The sequence below is a fragment of the Cynocephalus volans genome, chromosome 8, assembly GCF_027409185.1.
Source record: "Cynocephalus volans isolate mCynVol1 chromosome 8, mCynVol1.pri, whole genome shotgun sequence".
NCBI classification, from domain to species: domain Eukaryota; kingdom Metazoa; phylum Chordata; class Mammalia; order Dermoptera; family Cynocephalidae; genus Cynocephalus; species Cynocephalus volans.
In genome coordinates, this window is record NC_084467.1 from 25,001,122 (window position 1) to 25,025,840 (window position 24,719).

General features: G+C 51.0%; 1 protein-coding gene across 1 annotated transcript; it reads left to right on the forward strand.

Moving 5' to 3' along the window:
- The first annotated feature begins 621 nt into the window (after positions 1–621).
- Positions 622–20,659, forward strand: SERINC2 (serine incorporator 2). Its single transcript, XM_063104967.1, has 10 exons — positions 622–749; positions 10,439–10,600; positions 11,421–11,611; positions 12,082–12,161; positions 12,598–12,735; positions 13,469–13,638; positions 16,087–16,177; positions 16,498–16,639; positions 18,912–19,127; positions 20,021–20,659. Exons 1-10 carry the CDS (start codon positions 711–713, stop codon positions 20,154–20,156), a joined length of 1,365 nt encoding a protein of 454 aa, XP_062961037.1. The 5' UTR covers positions 622–710; the 3' UTR covers positions 20,157–20,659.
- Positions 20,660–24,719: the final 4,060 nt, after the last annotated feature.

Below are 24,719 nucleotides of genomic sequence, written 5' to 3' on the forward strand. Positions count from 1 at the left end.
CGAACGGGGGTGGCTGTGGAGAGTGTGTGGCCCAAGATAGGCAGGAGACAGTAGGGTTTAAAGAACAGGTGGATGGAGGGAGGACTGGTTGAGGGTGTGAGGCTAAGGTCTTAGAAGAAACAGGGACGACACGGGGCTCACGTTGGTCAAGCTTCTAATATGTGTTGTAACAGCCGTATGAGGTAGGCACCCTCACTTTACAGACGGAGAAACTGAGGCTCAGAGAGGTGAAGTGACTTGCTCGAGTCTCTTTATCCATTCATTCATCGTCATTCAACACATATGTATGGAACAGAGGCTCTGCACCAAGGGCCGAGGAGTCAACAGGACCACCTCTTGGCATCTGCCAGCGGAGGTGACAGTGTCCTGAGGTCACACTGTGGCCTCGCCGGGACTCAACCCCGGGTCTCACTATTTCCAAACCCTCGCTTTGGACCAGGATACGAGCCCGGGCTAGAGTCGGGTCCGATTATTCGGCTCGCGTGGCCGCGGGAATCGCTGGCCATCCGCTTCCTCTGTGGTCCCACCCGGCGCACCTGCCCCAGGTGAGTCCGGGGAGGCCCCGAGCGCCGCCGGAAAGCGTCGAGCGGCTTCGGCAGGTGGGGCGGGGCCGGGGCCGGGGCGGGGCCGGGGCCGGGGAGGGACCAGACCCCGGCACCCCGAGCCCGGCCGGATCCCGAGGCCCGCGCCCCGCACCCCGCGCCGCTACCATGGGGGCCTGCCTGGGAGCCTGCTCCCTGCTGAGCTGCGTGAGTCCCAACCCCGGCGCCCCGCGCGCGCCGCCTGCTGCTGTGCGGCCCCGCACTTTTTTCTTACCTTCTTCCTCCAAATAGTTTGTTTTTCCTTCCTCCAAACTTGTCTTTCGGGGCAGGCACCCCGCCTCCTCGCCCGTCGGGCCCCTCTCTCACTCGGTGCCCCCATCCAGCTGCCCCCCACTCCCCCGATCCCGGGCCGGCGGCCGCCGGGGGCAGCTGGTGTCCGCGGCTCGGGTTACCGCGGAGCAGGGTGGGGCGCGCCGGGCAGGGTGGGGAGTGCCCGCGGCCTGCGCCCCTCCCGGGAACTGGGGAGACTGAGGCTCGGAGCCCCGGGTGGGGGGAGACCTGCGACCTCCACCCGCGCCCGCGGTCCCACCTCGCCCAACTTGGGGTGGTCCTCGGAGGGCGTCTCTCCTCTCTCTCCCGGACGCTCTGACTCTTTGTGTGGCCTGCCTGGTCCCGGTCCCTCTCTGCTGCGCCCTCTTCTCTGTCCCTCTGGCAGTCTGCCCATCTGTCCGTCTGGCTCAGTTTGTCCATGTGTATTTGTTTGATACTTATCTCTGTCCGTTTGTTCGTACGACTGCCTTTGTCTGTCACCACTGGGCTGTCGCTGTCTGTCCCTACAGTTCGGTGTCTGTCCATCTATCTATCCGTGTCTCTGTGTCCTCGTCTCTTCCACGTTCAGTCTGGCTCACGTTAACTCCTGGGCACTTCCCCAGCAAGCGCAAGACCCTTCTTGCCTCTGGGTCCCAGAGCTGAGAAGGGGGTGGGGTGGAGAGGAAGCCTCCATCCGGTCTTTCTAAACCCCACTTGAATTCGGTTGGTGCGGGTTGCCACCGACCCCCTGGACCAAACTCGGGGTTGGGAGACCCAGGAATTGAGGGAGGTTCGGGTGTGTCTGGGAGAGTGCTGGGTCTTCTGGGTCCTGGACCTGGGGAGCGGCCAGCCTCTGTTTAGGGGCTGCAGCCAGCATAGGGGAGGGGCTCCAGCCAGACCCCGGCTGGGAGGCCCCTTCTCCTTTGCCTTTTCCCAGCCCCCTCTCTTTTCCCTCTTCCCCTCATTAAATCTGAGGTTCATTCAGGCAGCCCCCTCCCCCTCTGGCCCCACACAAAGAGGCGCAGAGAGGGAGAGGAGAGGGAGAGGAGAGGGAGAGGGGGCTTCGGTGGCGGCTGCTGAATCTCAGGACTTCCTTTGTCTCTGGTTGTGCGTGTGTTAGGAGGGGAACGTGGGGGTGCGAGCTGGGGATCTGGAGATTTACTTCCCAGCCATTTTTTGAAAATGAGATCAGCACAGGAAGGCTGTAGAGTGGGTCCCTGTACAATCTGGGCCTCCATTTCCCATCTGTGACGAGTGTATGTGCGTGTGTGTGTGTGTGTGTGTGTGTGTGTCCATTTCCCATCTGTGAAGAGTGTGTGTGTGTGTGTGTGCGCATGTGTGCGTGCGTGTGTGTGTACAGGAGGAAGAATCAAGCTGGTGCCTGAAATTCCTCCCGGCCCAATGAATTCAAGGTTTGAGCTGCGTTTCTGCTCAGGAAGGCTTTGCTTCCTGGTGAAGGAGGTAGAGTTTTCTTTCTGGTTGTGCCTGGTGAGGGATGGGACCTACTGGGCCTGGGGGTGGGGCATGTTGAGAGGAGACTTGCCAATCCCCTGTGTCTTGGTTTCCCCATATGTAAGTTGAGGATGATACAGTGCCTCCTTCATAATGCTGTTGGGAAGTTTAAATGGGGTAAGGCAGTAAAGTGCCCAACACAGTTCCTGGCATATAGTGAATGCTCATTGTGGGAACTATTGTTATCATTGAGGAAAGGTGGGTGGAGAATTCCACCGGGAGATAATGCAAAGCCAAGTGCTGGTCTCTGAGTCATAGAATCCTATAATGCTGAGACCAGACTGGCCTGCTCAAACCCTGAGGATACAGATTAGAAAACTGTGGCCCAGAGAGGTTAGCTGACTTGTCTAAGGTTGCACAGTGAAAGGATGGGGAATTGCACAGTCAGGATACAAATCTGACCCCCAAGCCCAGGTTTCTGCCCACACCTTTCCTCCCTTCATCACAACCTGGTTGCCTGAGGGACAAGGCTGGCTCAGGGTAGACTTGGGAGGTAATTTAGTGAGTATCCAGTATCTGCAAGAGATCTGCCCCTCTCTTTAGTGTCCTTGCCTTGGGGTTTTGACCACTGACTTTTCCTGAGCCAGGTGCCATGATGAACCTCTCACCCATGCCATCTCATTGTTTCTCCCCCTAGCCCCGTAAAATCGTTATCCCATTTCACAGGTAAGCATACCAACAATAGCCACCATTTACTGCATCCTTACTATAGGCCCAGCACTGTAGTGAGCACTTTATATATATATATATCCTTTCATTTAATCCTCACAAACACCCTATGAGGCAGTTAATATTATTCACACAGATGAATAATATTAACTTCACAGATGAGGAAACTGGATCAGAGAGGGAAAGTGATTTCCCTACAGCCTCACAGTATTAAGTGGTGCAGGTGGGCACTACTGGACACCAGTTATGTTTCAGTGAAGAGTGGCCCTACAGGAATGAAGTTCTTTTTTTTTTTTTTTTTTTAAAGATGGCCAGTAAGGGGATCTTAACCCTTTACTTGGTGTTGTCAGCACCACACTCAGCCAGTGAGCTAACTGGCCATCCCCATATGGGATCCGAACCCCTGGCCTTAGTGTTATCAGCACTGCACTCTCCCAAGTGAGCCACAGGCCAGCCCAGGAATGAAGTTCTAATGGCAGGTTCCTAGGCATCTTTAATAGGAATGGTACATGGGTCGGTGGGGAAGATTTTGTACCTTCCCAGCTGTGACCCATCTGTCCATTGTGCCTCTCTTAGCATTTGTACTGTGCTGAAGGTGAGTCCTGCCTTAGGTGAGGAGATAAGATGGGCCCACAGAGAATGGGAGTCCCCAGGCAAGTCAGCACATGGTGACTTGGACAGTCAGCACGTATTTGTGGAGGGCCTGCTACATGCGAGGGATTGTGAAAGGCCTTTGGGTCAGACTGATTGGACTGGCATCCTGGCATGGCCTCTTCTCATCTGTGTGTTGGTGAGGGTCACTTTGCCCCTCTCCTTGTCTGTAAAGTGGAGAAAACAATGGCACCTGCCCCTTAGCTTGTTGTGGGCAGGTGGGGACTGAATGGGACTGAGATGAGCACTTCAATGTATTTAGCAGCAGCCACTCCATAAACACCCCAGAGCAGTAAATTGCTCAGGACCACATGCAAGGAAGTGGCAAAGTCACTGAAACCCAGGGCTGGCCGACTGTGGAACCTGAGCTCTGAGCTACTTTACTCACCTGTCCCAGGAGCACATTTTACAGATGAGGAAACTGAGTCCCATGGAAGGGAGGGGAGACTGGCCTAAGACCAGACTGCAGATTGGTGGCAGAGCCAGCACTAGGAGCTGCATTTTTGGCACCGAGTGGGGGAAGTAAGTGTGACCTGAGTAGTTTTGGGTGGGCTTCTGCTCCTGTTGTTTGACTCGTCCTGGGGTGGCTCAGCCAGCATGGAGTTGTTCATGAAGACTGCAAAATGCATTCTTGCTGGGGACAGATTTTTTTGTTTTGGTTTTAAATTGTGACAGAATATATGTAACATAAAATTTACTACGTTAACTTTTTTTTTTTTAGTCTTCAAGGAGCTTATAATTTATTTTAGGAAACTATGTATTAAAAATGGATATCTAACAAATACAACCTTAATACTATCAATCTCAAATGAATGGCATTTTCAAAAGTGTTACCGGGCACAGGTCCAGCTGCCTGTCCCCTTTCAAAAACAAACAACTCAAAAGTCAAATGTTGGTGAAAACAGAAGTCAGTTTTTTTTCAGGAATACTGGAGACCTGAGGAGATATGTTAGGCTAACGCATCTCTCCCGTAAACCTGAGGAGAATGGCCAGACTAAATCCATCACAAAGATTTACTGAGGGGGTTTTAAAGAGAGGATTGAGGAAATGGAACAGGGGAAATGAAAAACAGGAGGGAGGGAGATGTGAGCCCTGTGCAAGGAGTCAGGTACAAGGTCTCACCAAGACTCTGTCTGGTTCCTTTTCCCATCTTTGCTGTTATCTTATGGTCTGGTAGTACATGTCTCCTGGCAAGTCTATAGCTTCAGACTGGCTGGAAGACGCCTTTACATTCATGTAAATAATGTCATCTTACCCCATAACCAAGGTCCAAAATATCAAATGACCATGGGGAAAGAGGGAACTCAGAGAAATGCATGCTAAGAAAAAAACTATGTCTTTTTAAAATTTGCCTATAGCCCATGTGGTTTTAGGTCCCAATATGGCTTTAGTCCTGCTCACTCCAACAGAAGGAGTAAATATTGTAGGCTAAGGCATGCAATGATAACTCTAGAGTCTGTCTTTCCTTTTTTTTTTTTTTTTTTTGCGCCTTTTTTCGTGACCGGTAAGGGGATCGCAACCCTTGGCTTGGTGTCGTCCGCACCACGCTCAGCCAGTGAGCACACCGGCCATCCCTATATAGGATCCGAACCCACGGCGGGAGCGCCACTGCGCTCCCAAGCGCCGCACTCTCCAAAGTGCGCCATGGGGCCGGCCCAAGTCTGTCTTTCCTTAATATCTGTTCTCATCTGGATTACTGTAAACAGCCCTTGACTCCAACCCCCTACTTCCAAAGTTGCTGCACGCCATTCTCTTGAACTGTCTTCCGTTCTGTGGCCAAAGTGATATTTCTAAAATACAAATCTGATGTCATACTCTTTCTTTCACAGTGGTTCCCCATTGCTTTCAGGATAAAGACCAGACTTTTTGGCATGGCCAACAGGGACCTTGGTCACCACTTCCATTACAACTCCAGCTTCTGCTCTCGCCCTTTCAGCCACCCTGAAAAGACAGTGTTCCTTGTAGCTTTGCATGTGTTATGCCCTTTACTAGGACACTTCTTCCCATCCTCACCTACCTGACTTCCTACTCTTCCTTGAAAACTCCCTGCCTCCACCTTCTTTTTTATTGTGATAAAATATACATAACATAAAATATATGAACAATTTAAAATTTTTAATTTAATTTATTTATTTGTGTTTTTTGGAAACTGGCCAGTATAGGGACATGTTAACCATTAAGTGTACAGTTCAGTGGCATTTAAGTACATTCACATTGTTGTGCAACCGTCACCACTATCCATCCATCTCCAGAATATTTTCATCTTCCCAGACTGAAATACCCTTTAAACAGTAACTCCCTAGCCCTTGGTAACCTTCATTCTACTTATCCTAGCTATAAATTTGTCTATTCTAGGTACCTCATGTAAGTGGAGCCCCACAATGTTTGTCCTTTAGTGCCTGGCTTAGTTCACTTAGCATAATGTCCATGTTGTAGCATGTGTCAGAATTTCATTCTTTTTTAAAGGGTGAATAAAAAGCTGGTCCGTGGTTCACTTGGGAGAGTGTGGTGCTGATAACACCAAGGCCAGGGGTTCGGATCCCCATATAGGGATGGCCGGTTGCTCACTTGGGAGAGCGTGGTGCTGACAGCACCAAGTCAAGGGTTAAGATCCCCTTACTGGTCATCTTTTAAAAAATAAATAAATAAATAAAGGGTGAATAATATACCGTTGTATGTATACACTATATTTTGTTTATCCATTGATCCATCAGTGGACATTTGGATTGCTTTTATGTTTTGGCTCTGTGAATAATGCTGCTATGAACATGGGTATGTAAATATCTGTTTGAGTCCCTGCTTTCAATTCTTTTGGGTACATATCCAGAGTGAAGGGCCAATTTGTTTTAAACAAAACATCTCAAAACTGTGGCCCCAACCTTCAGCCTCTTCTTCTACCCACCCAGTGCTCCAGGAGTGGTTCTAAGAACCTTCGTGACTGGCTCTGGGGACTACCAGTAGAGAGTGAGAATGACTCAGTGAGAGCCTGTTTCCACAGTGCCAAGCCGGTATGGCTCCAGCGCTGTCCATCTTGCCTGGGGAAGTAGTGAGCTGCTTGTCACTGGCAGTGTGCAAGCAGAAGAGGATGGCTGGCTGCTATCTGGTGATTCTTCACTGGAGAGAGATCAGATTTGTTGCATGCCAAATAACCTTGCAACTTTAAGATCCTCAGAACCAGGGCTTCTTAAATTCTGAGTTCCCCATTCTGAGAACGTGGGCTGGTCAGTGTTCTGGGGCTTTTCCATTGCTGCCTTTCACCTGAGTGCATTTGGAGGAAAAGCGGGGGGGGGGGGGGGCTCCTTCCTGGCCTTTCATATTGTGTCATAATCATTAGTCCATGTTGCTCTGCAGCCTACTGACTTTCATCTTACTGCCTGTATAGCATTCTGTGGAGTGAAAGGCCACCCCTGTCCCCACGTGTTGGACATTTAGGTTATTTGCAGTTTATTGAGATTCTAATAAGTTCCCGAAAACCAAAGCTTTGTGTCTATTTTAGTTTTTTCCTTTTTTAAAATCTTTGGGCTGGCTGGTTTGCTCGTTTGGTTAGAGTACAGTGTTATAACACCAACATTAAGGGGTTGGATCCCCATACTGGCCAGCTGCCAAAGGAAAAAAAAGGAATAAAATCTTTATTCTTTTATATTTATAAAATCAACTTAATTGGGATAATAATTTATATACAATTAAGCGTACCCAAGTTAAGTGTTACCTACACAGTTGCCCCATTTGGCAGAGAAATTTCTGTTATGGAGAAAGAACCATGATGTGCTGATGGGCATGTAGTAATTTTCACTTTTCCCCTATTATTTGCCTATTATGAATGGTGCCATGATGAACTTCCATGTGTTTGTGTATATGCACATGTGTCTGCCCTTACTCCCAGGGACTGGTATGTTTGTAGGAAGAGGTTCTTATAGGAGCCATTCCAGAGGTGCGGTGAGTGAATCTTTCCAAGGATGCTCTGGAAGCAGTTTGAGCTACTGTGTGTTTTTCTCTCCCTAATCTGACCTCTCTTGCTGCTGATCAGGCCCTTAGAAATCCTGAGATTTCAGGTATTAGGAACACCTGGATTTTGATCTCTAGGAACCAGCATGAACTGAAAAGGCCAAGCTCCCTGAAAGCGTGGAAGCTTTTCTTGTGTCTCAAATGTTTCAAATGTAAATGGTAACAAGGCCCTGAGTCAGGGCCTGGATGGGCACTTGGGCACCTGGTTCCTGAGATCAGTCAGTACCTATTGGCCTCCCTTGGTTTTGTCTGGCCTTGGAGGGATTGTTTTCATCACTGGGGTATTTTGTAATTAAATGAAACTGCCACCAATGAGTTAGTGAGCTGGGGAATAGTGTAGCTCTGTGGACAGTGTAGCTCTGTGGTGCATGCAGATCTGGGTTTGAATCCTAGCTCCTCAGCTTACTTGCTGTGTGACCTTGGTCATGTTATCTGAGTCTGTTTCCCCACTTGAAAATGTGAGGTTGCAACACACTTCACAGTGTCTGTCCCTGAGACTTAATGTAGATAAAGTGCTTGCCACAGTGCTTGGGACTGAGTAACCGCTCATAATAGTAGCTGTCACTTTTATTACTGGAATCTAGTGCAGTTATCAACTTGCTGTGTGACCTCTGGCAAGTTTCTTAACCTCTCTGCCCTCAATTTCCACATCTGTAAAATGGGACTAATAACCTGCTCTGTCTGATAACCAGTATGCTCTCCATGGGCTACAAAACACTTTTCTGGCTTTTCCTTATTCCTTCCCCCAACAGTGGCCATGGATAGGAGGCAGGACTTGGGGTGGCAGCTGCAAGAGGTAACTAGAAGTTGCTGGATGGGTAGAAGGGTATGATTTGGACCATGAGGAATAGTTTCATTCCCCAAGCATTTCATTTAGTATCTGTATTGTATTTGGTTTCGTGGGCGAGAGAGAAATGGATAACAAAGAGCATTTCCAGGGTCACTGCCAGTCTGGGGGAGAAGTATGGGGGGAGACCGGAAGGCAGCTACATTCCAAGCAGAGTGTGTCGTATACCTTATGTCCAGTCTAGAAAGAAGGGTACGGGGTCTCGGAGGAGCCAGGAGCCCCTTCCAGCCCGCTCTTCCAAAGCTGATCTTTCTTTTGGGGGGGGGGGCGTGGCTGGCCAGTATTGGAATCCGAACCCTTGACCTTGGTGTTGCAACACTGTGCTCTAACTGACTGAGCTAACCGGCCAGCCCCACCTGATTTTTCAATGTAAGTTTCTTCCTGTCCCTCCTCAAGTGGATGCCCACTGCTCTTAGGATGAAAACCAGGGTCCTGTATCTAGCTGCCCAGGCCCTATGTGGTCTGGCCCTGCTAGCCTTTGTGACCCCACCGCTTTACTGCTCACCGCCTGCTCAGGAAGCTTTGGCCACAGTTCCTGCTGCCCCAGAGCCGCCTCTGTCTGGAACACTCTTCCTCCCCCTTGGTCTGGCAGTGCCTCCACATCCTTCAGCTCTCAGCTTAAATGTCACTTCTTGAAGGAGGCTTCCCTGACCTGCCACCCCCCAATTGAAACTAGGTCCCATTAGCACTCTCATGGAAGTGAGTATGTGTTCTTACATTTACCAAGACCTGTGTAATTATTTGTTCAGTGTCTTTCCTGCCCACAGAAGCTGCAGGAGGGCGGGGCCTGTTTCTCTTGCTCCCCAGGCTCTTAAATATCTGGGTGAGGAGTTGGGGCTGTCTGATAAACAGTTGTACCTGGATGTGGAGCCTGTTTTCTCAAAGGCTGTGAGTCTCCTTTTCAGGGCACCGGCTGTGGATGGTGTGGCATCCCCAGCCCCTAAATGACTTGGGGAAGGGGGGCAGCCTGACAGCAGCTTGGGCAGAGGACCCGGGCCAGGGAAGGGATTAGATGGCCACCTGCTGTCCAAAATGGGTACAGCCCCAGAGTGGAAATAGCCACTCACCATTCTTTACTCCATTCATTCACCAGATGTTTACTACGTGCTTGCTGGTTTTTGAGGATTTAACATGGGTCTGGTACTTTGCCAAACACTTTATATTATTCAACAGATAGACCTAAGTTCCTACTACGTGCCAGGTACTGTTCTAGTTTCTGGGAATACCACAGTGAACAAAACAGACAAAAATCCACACCCGCTATAAAGGGCAGGCAGATAAACATAGATGAAATATAAAGCCTATCAGATTATGCTAAGTCCTGTGGAGAAAAACTAAGGGGGCATGGGGAAAGGGAGTCAGTTTAATAGAAGTTTAACATTTCTATTTTGTTCTCACAACTGCTGAGTGAGGAGTAGGTACTGTTATGATTCCTGTTTTATATTAGAAGGGGAAACTGAGGTTCAGAGAGGCTGAGCAAGCTGTATAAGGTCACACAGGTGATCAGTGACAGAGCTGGCCTTCTTTTTTTTTTTTTTTTTGGAGAGCAGGAAAAACTTTTATTTATTTTATTTTTTTATTTTTTTATTTTTTTTAAACTGGCCTTCTGATGTTTTACTTTCTCCCTCCCTGAAATAAGAAACAGTCTGACTCCAGCTTCCTCTCTCCAAAGCCACAGACAGATCCAGGTTTAAATCTGGGTTCTGTTGCTTACTGGCTGTGTAGCCCTATGTGACCCAGCCTCTTCCAGACTTGGTTTATAGGATAACAGCTGGGCAAGAGTATGCTCTTGCCTGCTCAGCACAGATTTGGAGGCATTGGATGGGCAGGTAGTGGTGCTGTGTGCATGGGTGGGGCAGGGGAGAGGCAGAGAGAACAGCACCCACACCTTGCCCTCCTGCAGGCGTCCTGCCTCTGCGGCTCTGCCCCCTGCATCCTGTGCAGCTGCTGCCCCTCCAGCCGCAACTCCACCGTGAGCCGCCTCATCTTCACGGTCTTCCTCTTCCTGGGGGTGCTGGTGTGCATCATCATGCTGAGCCCTGGTGTGGAGAGTCAGCTCTACAAGGTAAGCGGCCCCAGGGGGAGTGGAGTGGGGGTGGGGGCCATCTGCGGGGCCTGGTCTCTATAGTGAGGGTTCTCAGCTGCTCCTGGCTAGAGGGCCCAGGCTTGGGGTCACAGCTCATCAAGAAGAGGTGGCAGGGATGTTTGGACACACCAATGATCTGAGGTTGGAAACGGCGGTGGCGGGGGGGCATCTCTTCATGTAGGGAGGAGGGCTCGAACCTCATTCAGGGTTTCATGTTTCTCATAAGCCATGCTCCCCTTGGAAAATCTTATTAGTCATTATTGCCCCTCTAGACACTGGGGATACCCAGGGATGCTCTTCTCCCCTTTAATGCTCAGGCCCAGTTTGGGGCTTCTAACTCTTCCCTTCCTCTCAGTGTTTCATAGTCTGGCACAGATTCAGGGAACATTTAGTCAGAGGTTCTCACATTTTAGTGTGTATAAAGGTATGAACTGCTGGGGAGTTTGTACAAATGCAAATTTTCAGACCCCATCTTAGAGGCTCTGTTCTATAGGAGGGGCCTGGGAATCTCTTTTCCCCGAGCATCTCAGGTGGTTCTGATGCAGGTGGTGGGTGGAGAACACTTCAGGAAACCCTGTGTCTGGCCGCAACGCTTTACTGATGCCCTGCGGATGGGAACAGGGAAGGTGTGACTGGACTCAGAGGCGGTGCAAAAGGAGGTGGAGGGGGCAATGGGGATGGAGATGCCTGGCCCAGCTCCTGTTGGGAGAGCCTCCTTCCCTGCTGCAGCCTTGGCAGAGGGAGCCACTGGAGTTCTGTGTGGGGTGGGGCCCTCCAGCTGCTCTGTCTGTCTCCACAGCTGCCCTGGGTGTGTGAGGAGGGGGCCGGGACTCCCGTGGTCCTGCAGGGCTACATCGACTGTGGCTCCGTGCTTGGCCACCGTGCTGTCTACCGCATGTGTTTCGCCATGGCAGCTTTTTTCTTCCTTTTCTCCCTGCTCATGATCTGCGTGCGTAGCAGCCGGGACCCCCGGGCTGCCATCCAGAACGGGTGAGGGAGGGGCCCCCGCCTATCCCCTGGGACCCTCCCCCAGCAGTTTTCCCCCTCCTCATCCTGTCTCCAGGGATCTCCAGACCCTACCCTGAGACTCAGGAGCCAACGAAGCCAGGGGGGCACAGCACGGACATCAACTCATTTAGTTATGCCCATTTCTCAGATGAGGAAAGAAGGCTCAGAAAGGGCAACCACAAGCCTAAGGCCACACAGCACTTTGTTGACACAGTTGGGGCTAGAACCTGGGTGATCACCCTCACCCCTGATTTGTCCTTCCTTCTGTCCCTCGGGGTTTTTCCTGGGTCAAGGACAGACTTTCTGTGCCCATCAGACCATTAGAAAGTCCATCTTCACCTCTCCCAGTATCTGCTCTTTGGGGTGGGGGTTCTGGGGCCAGGCCTGGTCTGGCTTCTGGTGTCCCTGCCCCCACTCAGCTTCCTTGTTCATTCCCTCCACCCCCACCATAGGTTTTGGTTCTTTAAGTTCCTGGTCCTCGTGGGCATCACCGTGGGTGCCTTCTACATCCCTGACGGCTCCTTCTCTGACAGTAGGCGGGCTTGAGGGGAGGGGTGGGGGCTGCTGAAGAGGGAGGCGGGCCTCAGGTCAGAGGAGCATGGTGGGGGCTCCTCTTTGCCCTGGCACACAGACCCAGGCTGCTGGCTGCGTCCTCGCCCCCCATCCATGAGACATCACTCTGGTGCTTGGCCACCTGGTTTTGGGCAACTCAAGGGATGGGGGGACCCTCCTCGCCCCAACCCATACCCTGCCCCACTCTGTGTGCATCTCTGTGCACGGGTAGGGGTTCCCTCAGGGCAGGGACTCTGCCTCTTCTCAATGTCCCCAGTGCAGGGGGCATGAATGATTGTTGAATGAATAGATGCATGCGAGAGGGAGACAATGGGCTGTGTGCCTGCCCCGGGAATCCTGGGAGCTGCTGCCCCCACGCCAGCCCTCCTCGCCTCACTCCCCTTCTCCCCACCCAGTCTGGTTCTACTTTGGCGTTGTGGGCTCCTTCCTCTTTATCCTCGTCCAGCTGATACTGCTCATCGACTTTGCACACTCCTGGAACCAGCAGTGGCTGGGCAAGGCCGAGGAGTGCGACTCCCGCGCCTGGTATGCAGGTCAGTGCCACCAGCCTCTGTGCAGGGGCCAACACCCAGCAGGGCCAGGGCTACCCAAGGAATCAGCAGGTGCCTGAGGCTCGATGAAAGCCTGGAGGGCAGCTCGATCAGCCCCTGCTGTAGGGCAGGAGTTCAACCAGCCAAGGCAGATGGGGGGTGGGTGAGGGAGGAGGCAGCTGATCGGGGGCAACTTTGGGGGCACCAGAGGAAAGCTGCCTTGGGAAGGCCTTGGAGGGGTTTAGTTGGGTGATTCCTGCAGGATGAGCCATGCACAGCTGGCAACATATAAGGGCCTTTTGGTGGGACCCAGACTAAATTTCAGGTGACACCTGGTCATTGAAACCCTAGAGGCAGAATAAGTCCCTGGGCTCAAGTCTTTCAGTTCTTCTGAATGAATCAAGAAGAAAGTCTTGCCTAGGTGCTGGTTTGGTTTCACACTTCCCTAAACGTGCCAGTTTCTCTGGGACAGAGAGAGCAGATCTTCAGCAGACTACCGTGTACTAGTTCAGTGTTGACAAGACTATTTTGTATTCACTGTCTTTGTTGTCACGGTTACCTTATTATAGCAAATAAATCCTTTCAGTTCAGGATGGGGCACTAACTCACAAAGGTGGTGCTGATGTCTCAGATGAGGAAACTGGGTGGGACGGGGGCCGCCTGACAAGCCCCCTCTCGGGAGGGAGGTCCCTGTGCCTCCTGCCTCCTGACCCCTGCCTGCCACTCACCCTGCCAGGCCTCTTCTTCTTCACCTTTCTCTTCTACTCGCTGTCGATTGCGGCCGTGGCACTGATGTTCATCTACTACACCCAGCCCAATGCCTGCTATGAGGGCAAGGTCTTCATCGGCCTCAACCTCACCCTCTGTGTCTGCATCTCCATCACCGCCATCCTGCCCAAGGTCCAGGTAAGCCTGCCTGTCTCTCCCTGGCCTGAGGCCCCACCCCTTGGTGGGTGGGATTTCTTGTAGGAACCTGAGTACCCGGGCAGGGGCTGTCAATCACAGAGGCTTGGGTAACTGTATGGGCTCCCAATTCAGCCTCCTGAGGTTAGTGTCTTGGCTCTCACATCTGCATACTGGGTGTCTTTGGGAAAATGCCTTAACCTCTCTCTGCCTTTCTCATCAAATTTAAAATGGGGATAATAAGATCTACTATTTGGAGTTATTCTTAGGATTGAGATCCTATTCGTGAACACTTAGAGCAGTGCCTGGCATGTAGATATCAATCAGACATTAGCTGTTGTTATTGTTATTATTATCATTTTGTTGTTGCTTTGCCTCCCAGGGATTTGTCACCCCACTTCCCCTGGGTGACAGAGCCACAAAGGATTACTCAAAGCCCATCTCTTCTGAGCAGTGAGAAGCCCCAAAGTGGTTAACTTTCCCGGAACCCTCAAGCGAGAGGCATTCCTTCCTTGGGAAATTAACCCCAAATTGGGGTTCTCTTCCTTTTTTTTTTTTTTTTTAAAAGATGACCAGTAAGGGGATCTCAACCCTTGGCTTGGTGTTGTCAGCACCACGCTCAGCCAGTGAGCAAACCGGCCATCCCTATATAGGATCCGAACCCGTGGCCTTGGTGTTATCAGCACCGCACTCTACCGAGTGAGCCACGGGCTGGCCTTGGGGTTCTCTTCCTGCATTTATTTTTCAGACCAGGAAGTTACAGGAAGAGAACATAGGTGGGGTTATAGTTTAACAATGTAGGCTGGTAACTTTCAGTGAAACAAACCAGATGACATTCCAGTAAGGCAATTAAGTGATCCACCAAAAGCTTGATCTTAGCAAACATTCCTTTCTTACAGCAATTTCTCAGTATCTTTACATATCAATCAGTAACTAGTCTGTCCTTGAGCCAGCAACCTTACTGTGCCACAAATCTTTATCTTACACCAGAGACTTATAGCCTGAGGAAAATTTCCAGTCCTCCACAAGGTCAATATTTGAAACTGCAAGTCTTTGGAAAACCAGGCCCTGTGAAGTACATTTGCTTTATGAATCTCCTCTACCTTTTGTTTTTATGCAAATCAGGAAAACATTAGGAAGAGTTACTGAGTGACCGTTCTAAACACCTCAAAAAGTGGTGTTGGTACTGGCCTGCAGCCAAAAAAAAGAAAAAAAAAAGTGATGTTATTAGAAGATGAAATGCCACAGTTTCCAGTGCCAGATCATCTGAGATAATGGGTGGGGGCTCCCAAAGTAATAATTTGTTCTTCAGGACCACCTTGTGAATCCAGTAGCACTTCACAGTTTGGGATCTCAGCACACCAGGGGTTTCAAAGGTAGCTAAGGTTGTTTGGGGAGGTCTTTAGCAGAAAGGCAAAAATCCTCCCTTCTGGTCAGAGTTTCCATTACCCAGAGAGGGTGATGCTTCTGTCCCAGATCACAAAGCTATCAGTGTTTATTCAGCAAATATCTCTTGAGCACCTACTGTGTACCAGGCCCTCTTTCAGATGTTGGGGATATAGCTGTGAGGAAGAGGAGGGGAAGTAATAGAAGAAATAATAACAATAGCTAACAGTTAATGGTATCTGTCATGTCATTTAGTCCTTACACCATCATTATCCCCACTTTACAGATGAAGAGATGGAGGCTTACATAAATAAAGAGACTTAGCCAAGGTCACACAGTTAGTAAGTAGTGGAGCTGGGATTTGAACCCAGGGAGGCTGGCTCCAGAACCTGTGCTCTTAATCACGGAGTTTAGATTCATATTCTCAAGTGCATGTGTGGTAAGAGGTGGGGAAGGACAAGTAATAGGAGAAGAGGCCAAATAAGGTAAGTTTGGATAGTAAGTGCTAGTAGAAAATAAGAGAGGGTGTGGCTAAAAGGGAGGTGGGCTGGCAGGAGCATGGGTTGCTGTAGTCAGGGTTCTCGGGGCCTCACTGGGGTCCTGTTTGAATAGTAAAAAGGGGCTGCCTGTGCAGAGCAACCGGAAGGAACGTGTCAGGGAGCAAACACAGCAAGAGCACAGGCCCTGAGGTGGGAGAGGGCTTGGCAGGTTCTAGGACAGAAAGGAGGCCGCCATGACTGGAGTATAGTCAACAGGCAATGGATCAGGTGGAGAGGAAGGAGGGCAAACCAGGGAGGCTTTAATCCAGAGGGTGATGAGATGCTGCTCTTGAAGGGGTTTTTAGCAGGGGAGGAAGTCAGGTAATCTGAGGAGTGTTAGGAGAAAATTAGAACTCCACCTTGGGTAGTGAGGTGGGTGGCGGGTAACCTGGTTGGAATGTTTTCCCAAAGTGGTGTGGAGTGGGATGTCCTTAGGGTGCGTGGGGGTTTCTGAGGCCCCCTGGTTTGTGGAAGTGGTGCATCCCCGGGTCTGGCAGGGGTCTTACCCATGAATGGCTCTTGCCAGGATGCCCAGCCCAATTCGGGTCTGCTGCAGGCCTCAGTCATCACGCTCTACACCATGTTTGTCACCTGGTTGGCCCTCTCCAACGTCCCTGGTGAGTATAGGCCCAGGCTCAAGGAGGTCTGGCTTCATTCCTGGGCCTGCCGAGGGGCTGGGGACCCTCACAGCTGACAGGGACATCCCTGCTCCAGCTTATTCCAAGACTCAGTCCTCCAGGGAGGTGGGAGGGTCCCACCAGCTCATGGAGTTGTTGCTCTGTCATTTTGTCTGCGAAGTGCTCTCTGTTGCTGGGACTTGGATGGTTGGCTGTGTATGTGTCTGTCCATTTGGGTTGGCTCTCTGCCCAGCCTCAGGGCTACGTGCTACCCAGACCTGATCTACATGGGCTGAGGGTGACTGTGCTCCCATTCCCAGACCAGAAGTGCAACCCCCACCTGCTGACCCACCTTGCCAATGAGACAGTCCTGGCAGGCTCCGAGGGCTATGAGACCCAGTGGTGGGATGCCCCCAGCATCGTGGGTCTTGTCATCTTCCTCCTGTGCACCCTCTTCATCAGGTATGGCAGGGCTGGTCTCTGAGGAGGGATTGGGATTGGGGACCCAGAGCTGGAAGTGAGGGGAGGACATGGGAGCCAAGAAACCAAGCTGGAAGATGCCCTCAGCAAGCAGCCTCTGCAGCCCCTGCATTTTGCTGGTAGGGAAACTGAGTCCCTTAGAGGGCACAGCGTGAGTGGGCAACAAAGGTGGGCTGGACCCTCCCTCCTGCACACTGGACTGCCTCATTCCCACTTTAGTCAGGTGTGGGAAGCTGTGGGGTCAGAGAAGGAGCTTGGGCTGAGGCCAGCGGGTCCAGGCTGTGTCATTCACCTGATGTGTGGCCTTCGGTAAGTGGCTTAACCTCTCTGAGCTTTAATTTCCTCCTCAATAAGAGGAGTATGATAACCTCCATGGTGGTGGAGGTGACAGTGACACCACAGTCTCCCCCGAGAGAGGGCACCTACTGAATATCTCACAACAGCTTTTTTTTAAAGAGGCGTCTTAGCAAGTGCTCCTCAGTGAGGACTCTGGAGCCAGACTGACTGTGTTTGAACCTGGCACTGCCGCTCACTAGCTGTGTGATCTTGGGCAAGTCATTTAACGCTCTGTGCCTCAGCTTCCTTATCTGTAAAATAGGAGTAAAAATAGTACCTATTGTACCATCATTGGATCGTTGAAGGGTTATAGATCAGTTAGTATGTATAAAACACTGAAAAAGGAACTCGGCAAGTGATAGGTGCCAAATAAATGTTTGATATTCTTGCATGTAACTGAACATTGACACAACTGGGTGGATGTGAGTGGCTGTTTTCTAAGAGTCACTAAGAGTGGTCATATTAGGGATAGTTACTGTCTATACCGAACCTGGCAGACTCTCCATTCGCCTCCCATGGCCCAGCACTTCCCCACTTTCCACATCCACCCTTTACTCTCCAGAGGGGACCTTGGTTCTGCTCCTTGTCCTCTGCGTCCATCCCAGGTGAGAGCAGCACACCTGCCTCCAGGCCTCTTGGCTAGAACATTTTGAGTCTGTTTCAGTTTGTTTTGTTTTGGCCTTTTCCAAAACATTTTCTCCAAGTCAAGTCTGGGCAGTTTCACAAGCATCTAGCTTCTTTGTCACCTCATTTGATTCCTTTTTCAATCTGGGAAGGCCTGTATTACCTCTGTTTTACCAATGAGGAAACTGAGGATCAGGGAGGAGCAGCCTCTGGTCCAAGGCCATGAGCCTGCAGTGGTCGCAGTGGCTGCAGTGGCCAAGGAGGCTGAGCGGACTTCCGCCCTGGTCCTCTGTCCCTCCCTATCCCCCAACTGGCACAGCTGTGCTTCCTGACGCTTCCCAGACTCACACCTCTCTGGCCTTTGGTCTCTAGGCAGCACTTCTGAGATCCCAGGGGTGCATATCTATTCTTAAAGCACAGATAGCAAAGAAGTGTGGGGGCCAGGACCACTGGTGGCTTTTTCCCCCAGCTCTGGATGGCCTGGCTCTGGATGGCCCAGCTCTGGACTCACATGGATTAGATTGGCACACTCTGTTCCACTGAAGCTTAGCAAGGGGTGATTTCTCAATTTGATGGGGTTGGAATCCAGCTCTCCTTTTTTTTTTAGGAAAAAAATACAAGTTAGTTTTTCAAAATTGTACATGTCTCAAACTATTACATTCTGTTAAAAACATCAAGACCTTATCATAGAAAAGCAATGACATATAATCATTACTACTATTGTTATTTTCTTTTTTTAGTGTAAACATAAAGGAAGGGGAGGCAATTGTTACAACTACTTACTGGAGACTAATAAAAGGAAAACAAAATAATAGCAAATGAGCGTTATTAATTATTAACATTATTAATGAATGTAGTACCTGGTATAGTGCTTTGCAGTATTAAGTACTCAATACATGTTTATGGATATGGCAAATGAACAATCATAATAATAGCGACTGTTTATTTAGTTTATACTCTGTGCCAGGCACAGTGCTAGGGGCTTTACATCATTATTGCAATTAATCCTCCCAGCCATCCTATAAGGGAGGTACTATTGTTCCTGATTTTACAGACAAGGAATCAGAAGCTCAGAGAGGTTAAGTGTCTTGCTCAAGGTCACACAGGGAGCAGGGATAGAGTTGAGAGTCCAAACAGTTTGTTAACTCCTAGGCCCAGGGCTGAATCACCAGGTCACTGACCTCTAAGGCTCTGGGACCATCTGTGTCCAGTACTATGATCAATGCCATGGCTATTCCTCTACCCACCTTGGTGATGCCGGCCCTGACCTCCCACCTTCCTCCGTCCCCTGCAGTGTGCGCTCGTCAGACCACCGGCAGGTGAACAGCTTAATGCAGACAGAGGAGTGCCCACCCATGCTGGAGGCCACGCAGCAACAGCAGGTCGCAGCCTGTGAGGGCCGAGTCTTTGACAATGAGCAGGACGGTGTCACCTACAGCTACTCCTTCTTCCACTTCTGCCTGGTGCTGGCCTCCCTGCACATCATGATGACGCTCACCAACTGGTACAGGTGCGTGCAGCCTGGCGGAGCATGGAAAGAGCCTGGGGCCTGGGTGCTTGTGCCACATGTCTCCCCTCTGGCCCTTCACTGGGTTTTCCTGATGCCAGCTGAAGACTTGGGGTGGGTGTTTGTTTAGGACTCTACAGGGAGCGGCCCCTTCCCTGTCCCAGTTTCCCTGCCAGTGCCTTAGTCTGCTCAGCTCCTGGGGCCTTCCTTGAGTGACTGGAAGGTGGGGATCACTGGGGGTGGGGCAGGTCCTGTGCAGGGCAGACTGGTTTACAAATCAGGGGTGGATCATGGGGTTGGATTTGGGATTCATGGTTGGAGGGTTAGGATTAGGGTATGGAGGTCAGAATCAAAGTTATAGGGTCAAGAATAGGAGTCATGAGGTCTAGGGATTGGGGTCATACATAGTCACAAATTTGGTCATTTGGTGAAAATTGGGGTTAGAAAGCCATAAAGTCAAAATTGGAAAGGACAAGGTAAAGGAGCTAAGATCAGGATAATAAGGTCAGAGGCCAGGGCTGGGTTATAGAATCATAGGGCAGCATCAAGGTTAAAGATCAGGATACGGTCAGGAGCTCTAGCATCCCAAGTCTGGACTAGGAGTGAGGACACAAAATTAGGGTCACAAGGGTAGAGATCAGGAGTCAGGTCACAATTTCATGGTGTAGGACTGGAGTCAAGGTTGGAATTGAGGTCAGGGTCAGGTTGGTGGTACAAGGTCAAGAGCTATGTCTAGGATTATAAGGCCAAGTGTCAAAAGTGTCAGAGACAGAGACTAGAGTCATAGGGTAAGAGCCAGAGTTGGTCAGGGGTCACAACCGAGTTATAAGGTCAGGAGCCAGGACAGAAGTCACAAGGTTGGGGATCAGGCTCACGGGGAGGATGGTGTGTTCCAGACCTGGTGAGACCCTGAAGATGATCAGCACGTGGACTGCCGTGTGGGTGAAGATCTGTGCCAGCTGGGCAGGGCTGCTCCTCTACCTGTGGACCCTGGTTGCCCCCCTCCTCCTGCCCAACCGTGATTTCAGCTGATGCCACCCTCTGCAGCCTGCCCACCCGGTGCCTGGCTGCTCAGTGACAGCCATCCCCCTCCCCAGCCAGCCAGCCAGGCCAAGCCCACAGCCTGCCCCACCTGCAGGACTTGCCCTTGAGCTGGGCCAAGTGCCTTTAGGGTCTGTTCTTAGTGCCTTCAGGGTCTGAGGAGCCTCAGGCTCACGCCTGAGCCCCACCCTCTTGTTACTCCCAGACTTCAGAGGAGGAGCCGTCTTTTCCTTCCCTATGCCCCTGGCCACCCATTCTCATCCCCTTGGGAAAAAGGGACTCCTTTGTTATGCTCCCCAGGAGAGTGGAGCTGAAGGAAAGAGCTGCTCAGAGCTGCGCAGAGAGCCAGGAGCGCTCACTAGGACGGGGTGTGGGCACTGAGGCCTGGGTATTCCTGACCACGTCCCCAGGACACCCCCGCCCCCTTCCTGGACTCTGTGCCTTAGTGAGCCTTTAGAACTTTGCCCAATAAACAAGTCAGTGTGTGTACCTTCTCATGTTCTGTGCCCCCACACTCCGTGCAGGGCCCCATCACATCCAGGGCAATGTGGGGGTTGAGAATGGAATTTACAGCTAAGGAGGCTGGGGCCAGACCACCAGAGTCCTTGAAGGCCAGACAGAGGGCCCTGGGCTCTGTCCTTTGGGTCACAGAGAGCTGGGGGCCTGGGGGGTGGGGGAGGCCAGAGAAGAAGGAGGGACAGACCAGGGCTTTGGGAAAAGGGAGCCTGAAGGCAGTGGGACCGCTGCCCTGCTGACCACATGAGGGCAGTAAGGCCAGAGTCAGGGTGGGGAGGAGGGGGTGGTGCCAGGTGGCCAAGAGGGCTGTCCTCAGGGCCCCTCTCCAGTGGACTCTGCTGAGGAGCTCATCACCACCCTCCCCTTCTTCCTACAGTTGTTCTCAGTACCTGCCTTGGGCCAGGTGCGATGGAGAATACAGAGAGGAATCCAACCATCCAAATGATCCCTGGGTCTCAGGGTGATGTGGAGCAGAGCATGCGCTCTGGAGACCAGCCTGGCCCAAATCCGGCTGTACAATGGAAGCTGTGGGGCTTTTGTGGGGCTCCAGGTGGGTCTTCCCCTCTCTGGGCCCTGGTTCATCATTCATCAAATGGTGACAAGGCCACCCACTCCCAGGCTCTTGTGAGGATCAGATGTGTCTTGCACAGCAGGTGCTCAGCAAATAATTTCAGTTCCCATCTCTGAAAGTCACATCACATGATGTGAGGGGATGGACAGGCTCCCAGCCAGAACCCCAGAACCTGCTCTTGCTGTTGTGGTGACTGACTGCAGGCCATTCACCCCTTCCGTTTGTGGGTGTAACAAATAGGTATTGACACGATGGATTTGTGGGATGCTGGGGACACAACTTGCTTCCAAAGTGATCCCAGGTTGTGGGGGTGACTGCACTGATGGAGGCAGCACAGGGACCTGTGGGGCCACTGAGGAGGCCCCCGACACAGCCGGCAGACAGGACAGACATCCTGTAGAGTGAGTAGGAGTCATCCAGGCCAAGAGGAGCAACAATGGCCAAGGCAGAGGGGACAGCATGGGAGCGCGAGGGTGCAGGGTTCAAGGACTGAGAAGTGTGAGGTGGCTGGGCACAGGGAGTGTGTGGAGGGTGGAGGTAAGCGTGAGCTTGGATGGGCTGGGCCCGAGTCACACAGCGCTTGAGGGACATGCAAGGAGACCTGACATAATCCTGCGGGCAGAGGGTAGCCATGGAGGGTTTTCCAGGTTGAGTTTCCCAGCAGCCTGGCAGGATGGGGCTTTGAATAGAAAGAAAGTTAATATAAAGCAAATGAACAGATGGTCGGTTTCTTGTACATCTGTGAATCAAGCTTCACACCCACTTTAAAATAATTTTAGATATAATGCATGTTTATGGTTAAAAAAACACAATTAAACAGTATAGGATTGTAGGAGTGGAAAAGCATTTATCTACTTCATTTTTTTTTTCAAGCAGCATAGGATTCTGTTGAATGGATGCTCTATAATTTATTTAACTAGTGCCCAAGTGATGGGCATCTGTGTTATTTTCAGTTTTAGTTACTGGCCGCTGTGATAATTCTGACAGCTTGCTGGGTTGCAGAAGGAACATGGGCTCCAGAGCCAGCATCCTTTAGACCTCATCTCAGCTTTGCCGCCTCACTGCTGTGGCCTCTCTGGGTCTTGGTTTCCCCATCTGCAGAATGGGGATTGTAGCAGTCACCAGGTTTAGTGAGAGCACAGTCTGTAAAGGGCCTGGCACTGTGCTGGGCACAGAGTGTGTGGTTCGTTCTTTTCTCTGGCTATCAGTCCTCGGGGACTGAGATAGAAGACTAGACTGACAGACAAGGTGACCTTAGCATTTTCTATACCTCTAGGGATATGTACCTTTTGCCCTTCTGGAGATGACTGTAAATGACAGGTGGCAGGAGATGGGAAGAAAAATGATAAGAGGAGCCAATGTTTATGGAAGAGTCCCTGTGTGCCAATCCTGGAGCAAGGAGCTTTAATCCCTATAACAAGCCTGCTTGTCTGCACAGAGAAAGAAATTCACAGAAGAGGAAGGAAGATGGAGACCCTGGCCGCCAGTGTGAATTTGCCTCCCATTTCTCTTCATGTACTCTGTATTTCTCTGCATACCCTTTATTATTGGGTGTGATTATCTGACTCCACCTAATGTCAGTGAGAGTGAGAACTTCTCCTTGTTGTTTATAGTTTCCCTGGTGCCTAGAACAGAGCCTGATAAAGAGAAGGCACTCAATAAGAGTCAGGTTAGTTGACTGACTGAATGACCATCTGAATGAATGTTAGTTGATTCTGGAGCAGCCACGGGAAAGCTCAGGGTGGGTAGATGGAGACTTTATTTATTTATTTATTTATTTATTTATTTTTAATTTATTTTTTTTTATTGAATCAAAATTGATTATGCATATTTTGTGGGTTCAGCATTGAGATATGTTGATCAAATCAATATTACCAGCATATATATATTGCTACAAACTGTAATTATTCTTTATGCCCCTTGTCCAATCTCTCCCCCTCCCCTATTTCCTCCCCCTCCCCCCTCTAATCACCCTCGATATCTTCTCTCCTTCTGAAAGAATAATGGTTACTCTGTTGATTTGTTGCCTAGATGATCTGTCCAATGCTGAGAGATGCAATCAGGTCCCCCAATATTATCATAGAGCAGATGCTTCTTTCATTCTGAAATGGGCTTTGTGGAGAGAGACATCCTCTTCTTTTCTTTATCTCTGCTGGTGACTCTCCTTGTGACAATGCACTCCAGTGGCTGGTGGACCATCTGCGTGGTGGCTGTGGTGTCTAGCCACTTCTGCAGCAGAGGTGGTTATTGTAGTGGCTGTGGTGGGCCACCCACATGGATGTTTTTGGCATGCTCCTTGGTGCTGGCTGTGTTCCTGGCTGTAGGGTGTGTCTGGCCTCGGGTCCCCAGCTGGGCCCTGAGGTGCTGGCGCAGTATGCCTGGTTGTGGGAGGGGTGTCCAGTCCCCAGATCCATGCCTCGGGTCACTGGGTGGGCCCTGAGGCACTGGCCTGGTGTGCCTGGTTGTAGGAGGGGGGTCCGGTCACCTTCTCCATGCCTCAGGTCACCAAGCAGGCCCCAAGGTGCTGGCGTGACGTGCCTGTTGTGGGAAGGGGGTCCAGTCCCCAGATCCATGCCTCAGGTCCCCAGGTAGACCCTGAGGTGTTGGCATGGTGTGCCTGGTTGTGGGAGTGAGGTCCAGTCCCTGGCTCCAAGCCTCCAGTTCCCAGGCAGGCCCCAAGGCACTGCTGGTGTGCCTGGGCCAGAACTAATTTTTTGTCCTTTGCTTACTTCTAAAACAGGAAACTTCCTGTGGGAATCAGTACTTGAGCTGTGTGGTTGAGATAACTTGCTGCTTTGCTGCTATTACCCTAGGGAAGGCTTTTTGTGCGGCTCAGGGTTTAATGATTGACCTTATAGGTACTTCTGGCTCTCCAGAGACCCGGTGGATCTGGGTTGTGTAGCAACTCTAATCTGGGCCTTAATTTTTTCATCAAACTGCACCCCATGCAATTCTGCATTTCCGACCAGTCTCCTCTGAGTGGTCCTGTGCTGATTGGGGGGCGGATCGGCTGTCCTTGCTGTGTCCCAGTGTTCTCCTGATGGGCCTGTCTCCCCCACCACCCATGCTCCAAACACTTCCCATGGTATGGGCCCTGTGCCAGTCCCTTGTGATGACTCACCAGCCTCTGAGTGGCTCCTTTTTTTCAGTTGTTCTGGGTCCTCACTCCTGCTTGGGTCCACAGGAACCCTATTAGTAGTCTTGCTGTCCTGGGGACTGCCAAGGCCCTCTTCTCCCCTGCCGCCTCCAAGTAACTCCATCTGAAGGGCACAGCTGCAGCTTCTTTTGGCTCCTGCTCCATGCACTCAGCAGCTCCAGCATTAAAGTGGCTATGGCCCAAAACACTCAAAGCAGTTTTTTCTTTCTCTCATTATGGTTTCTCCCACCTTCATGAACTCCGTAGGTCTTTCCTCCTCTTCCCCTGAGCTCCAGCGGCCCCAGCTTGGCTGATGTTACATTTTTATAGT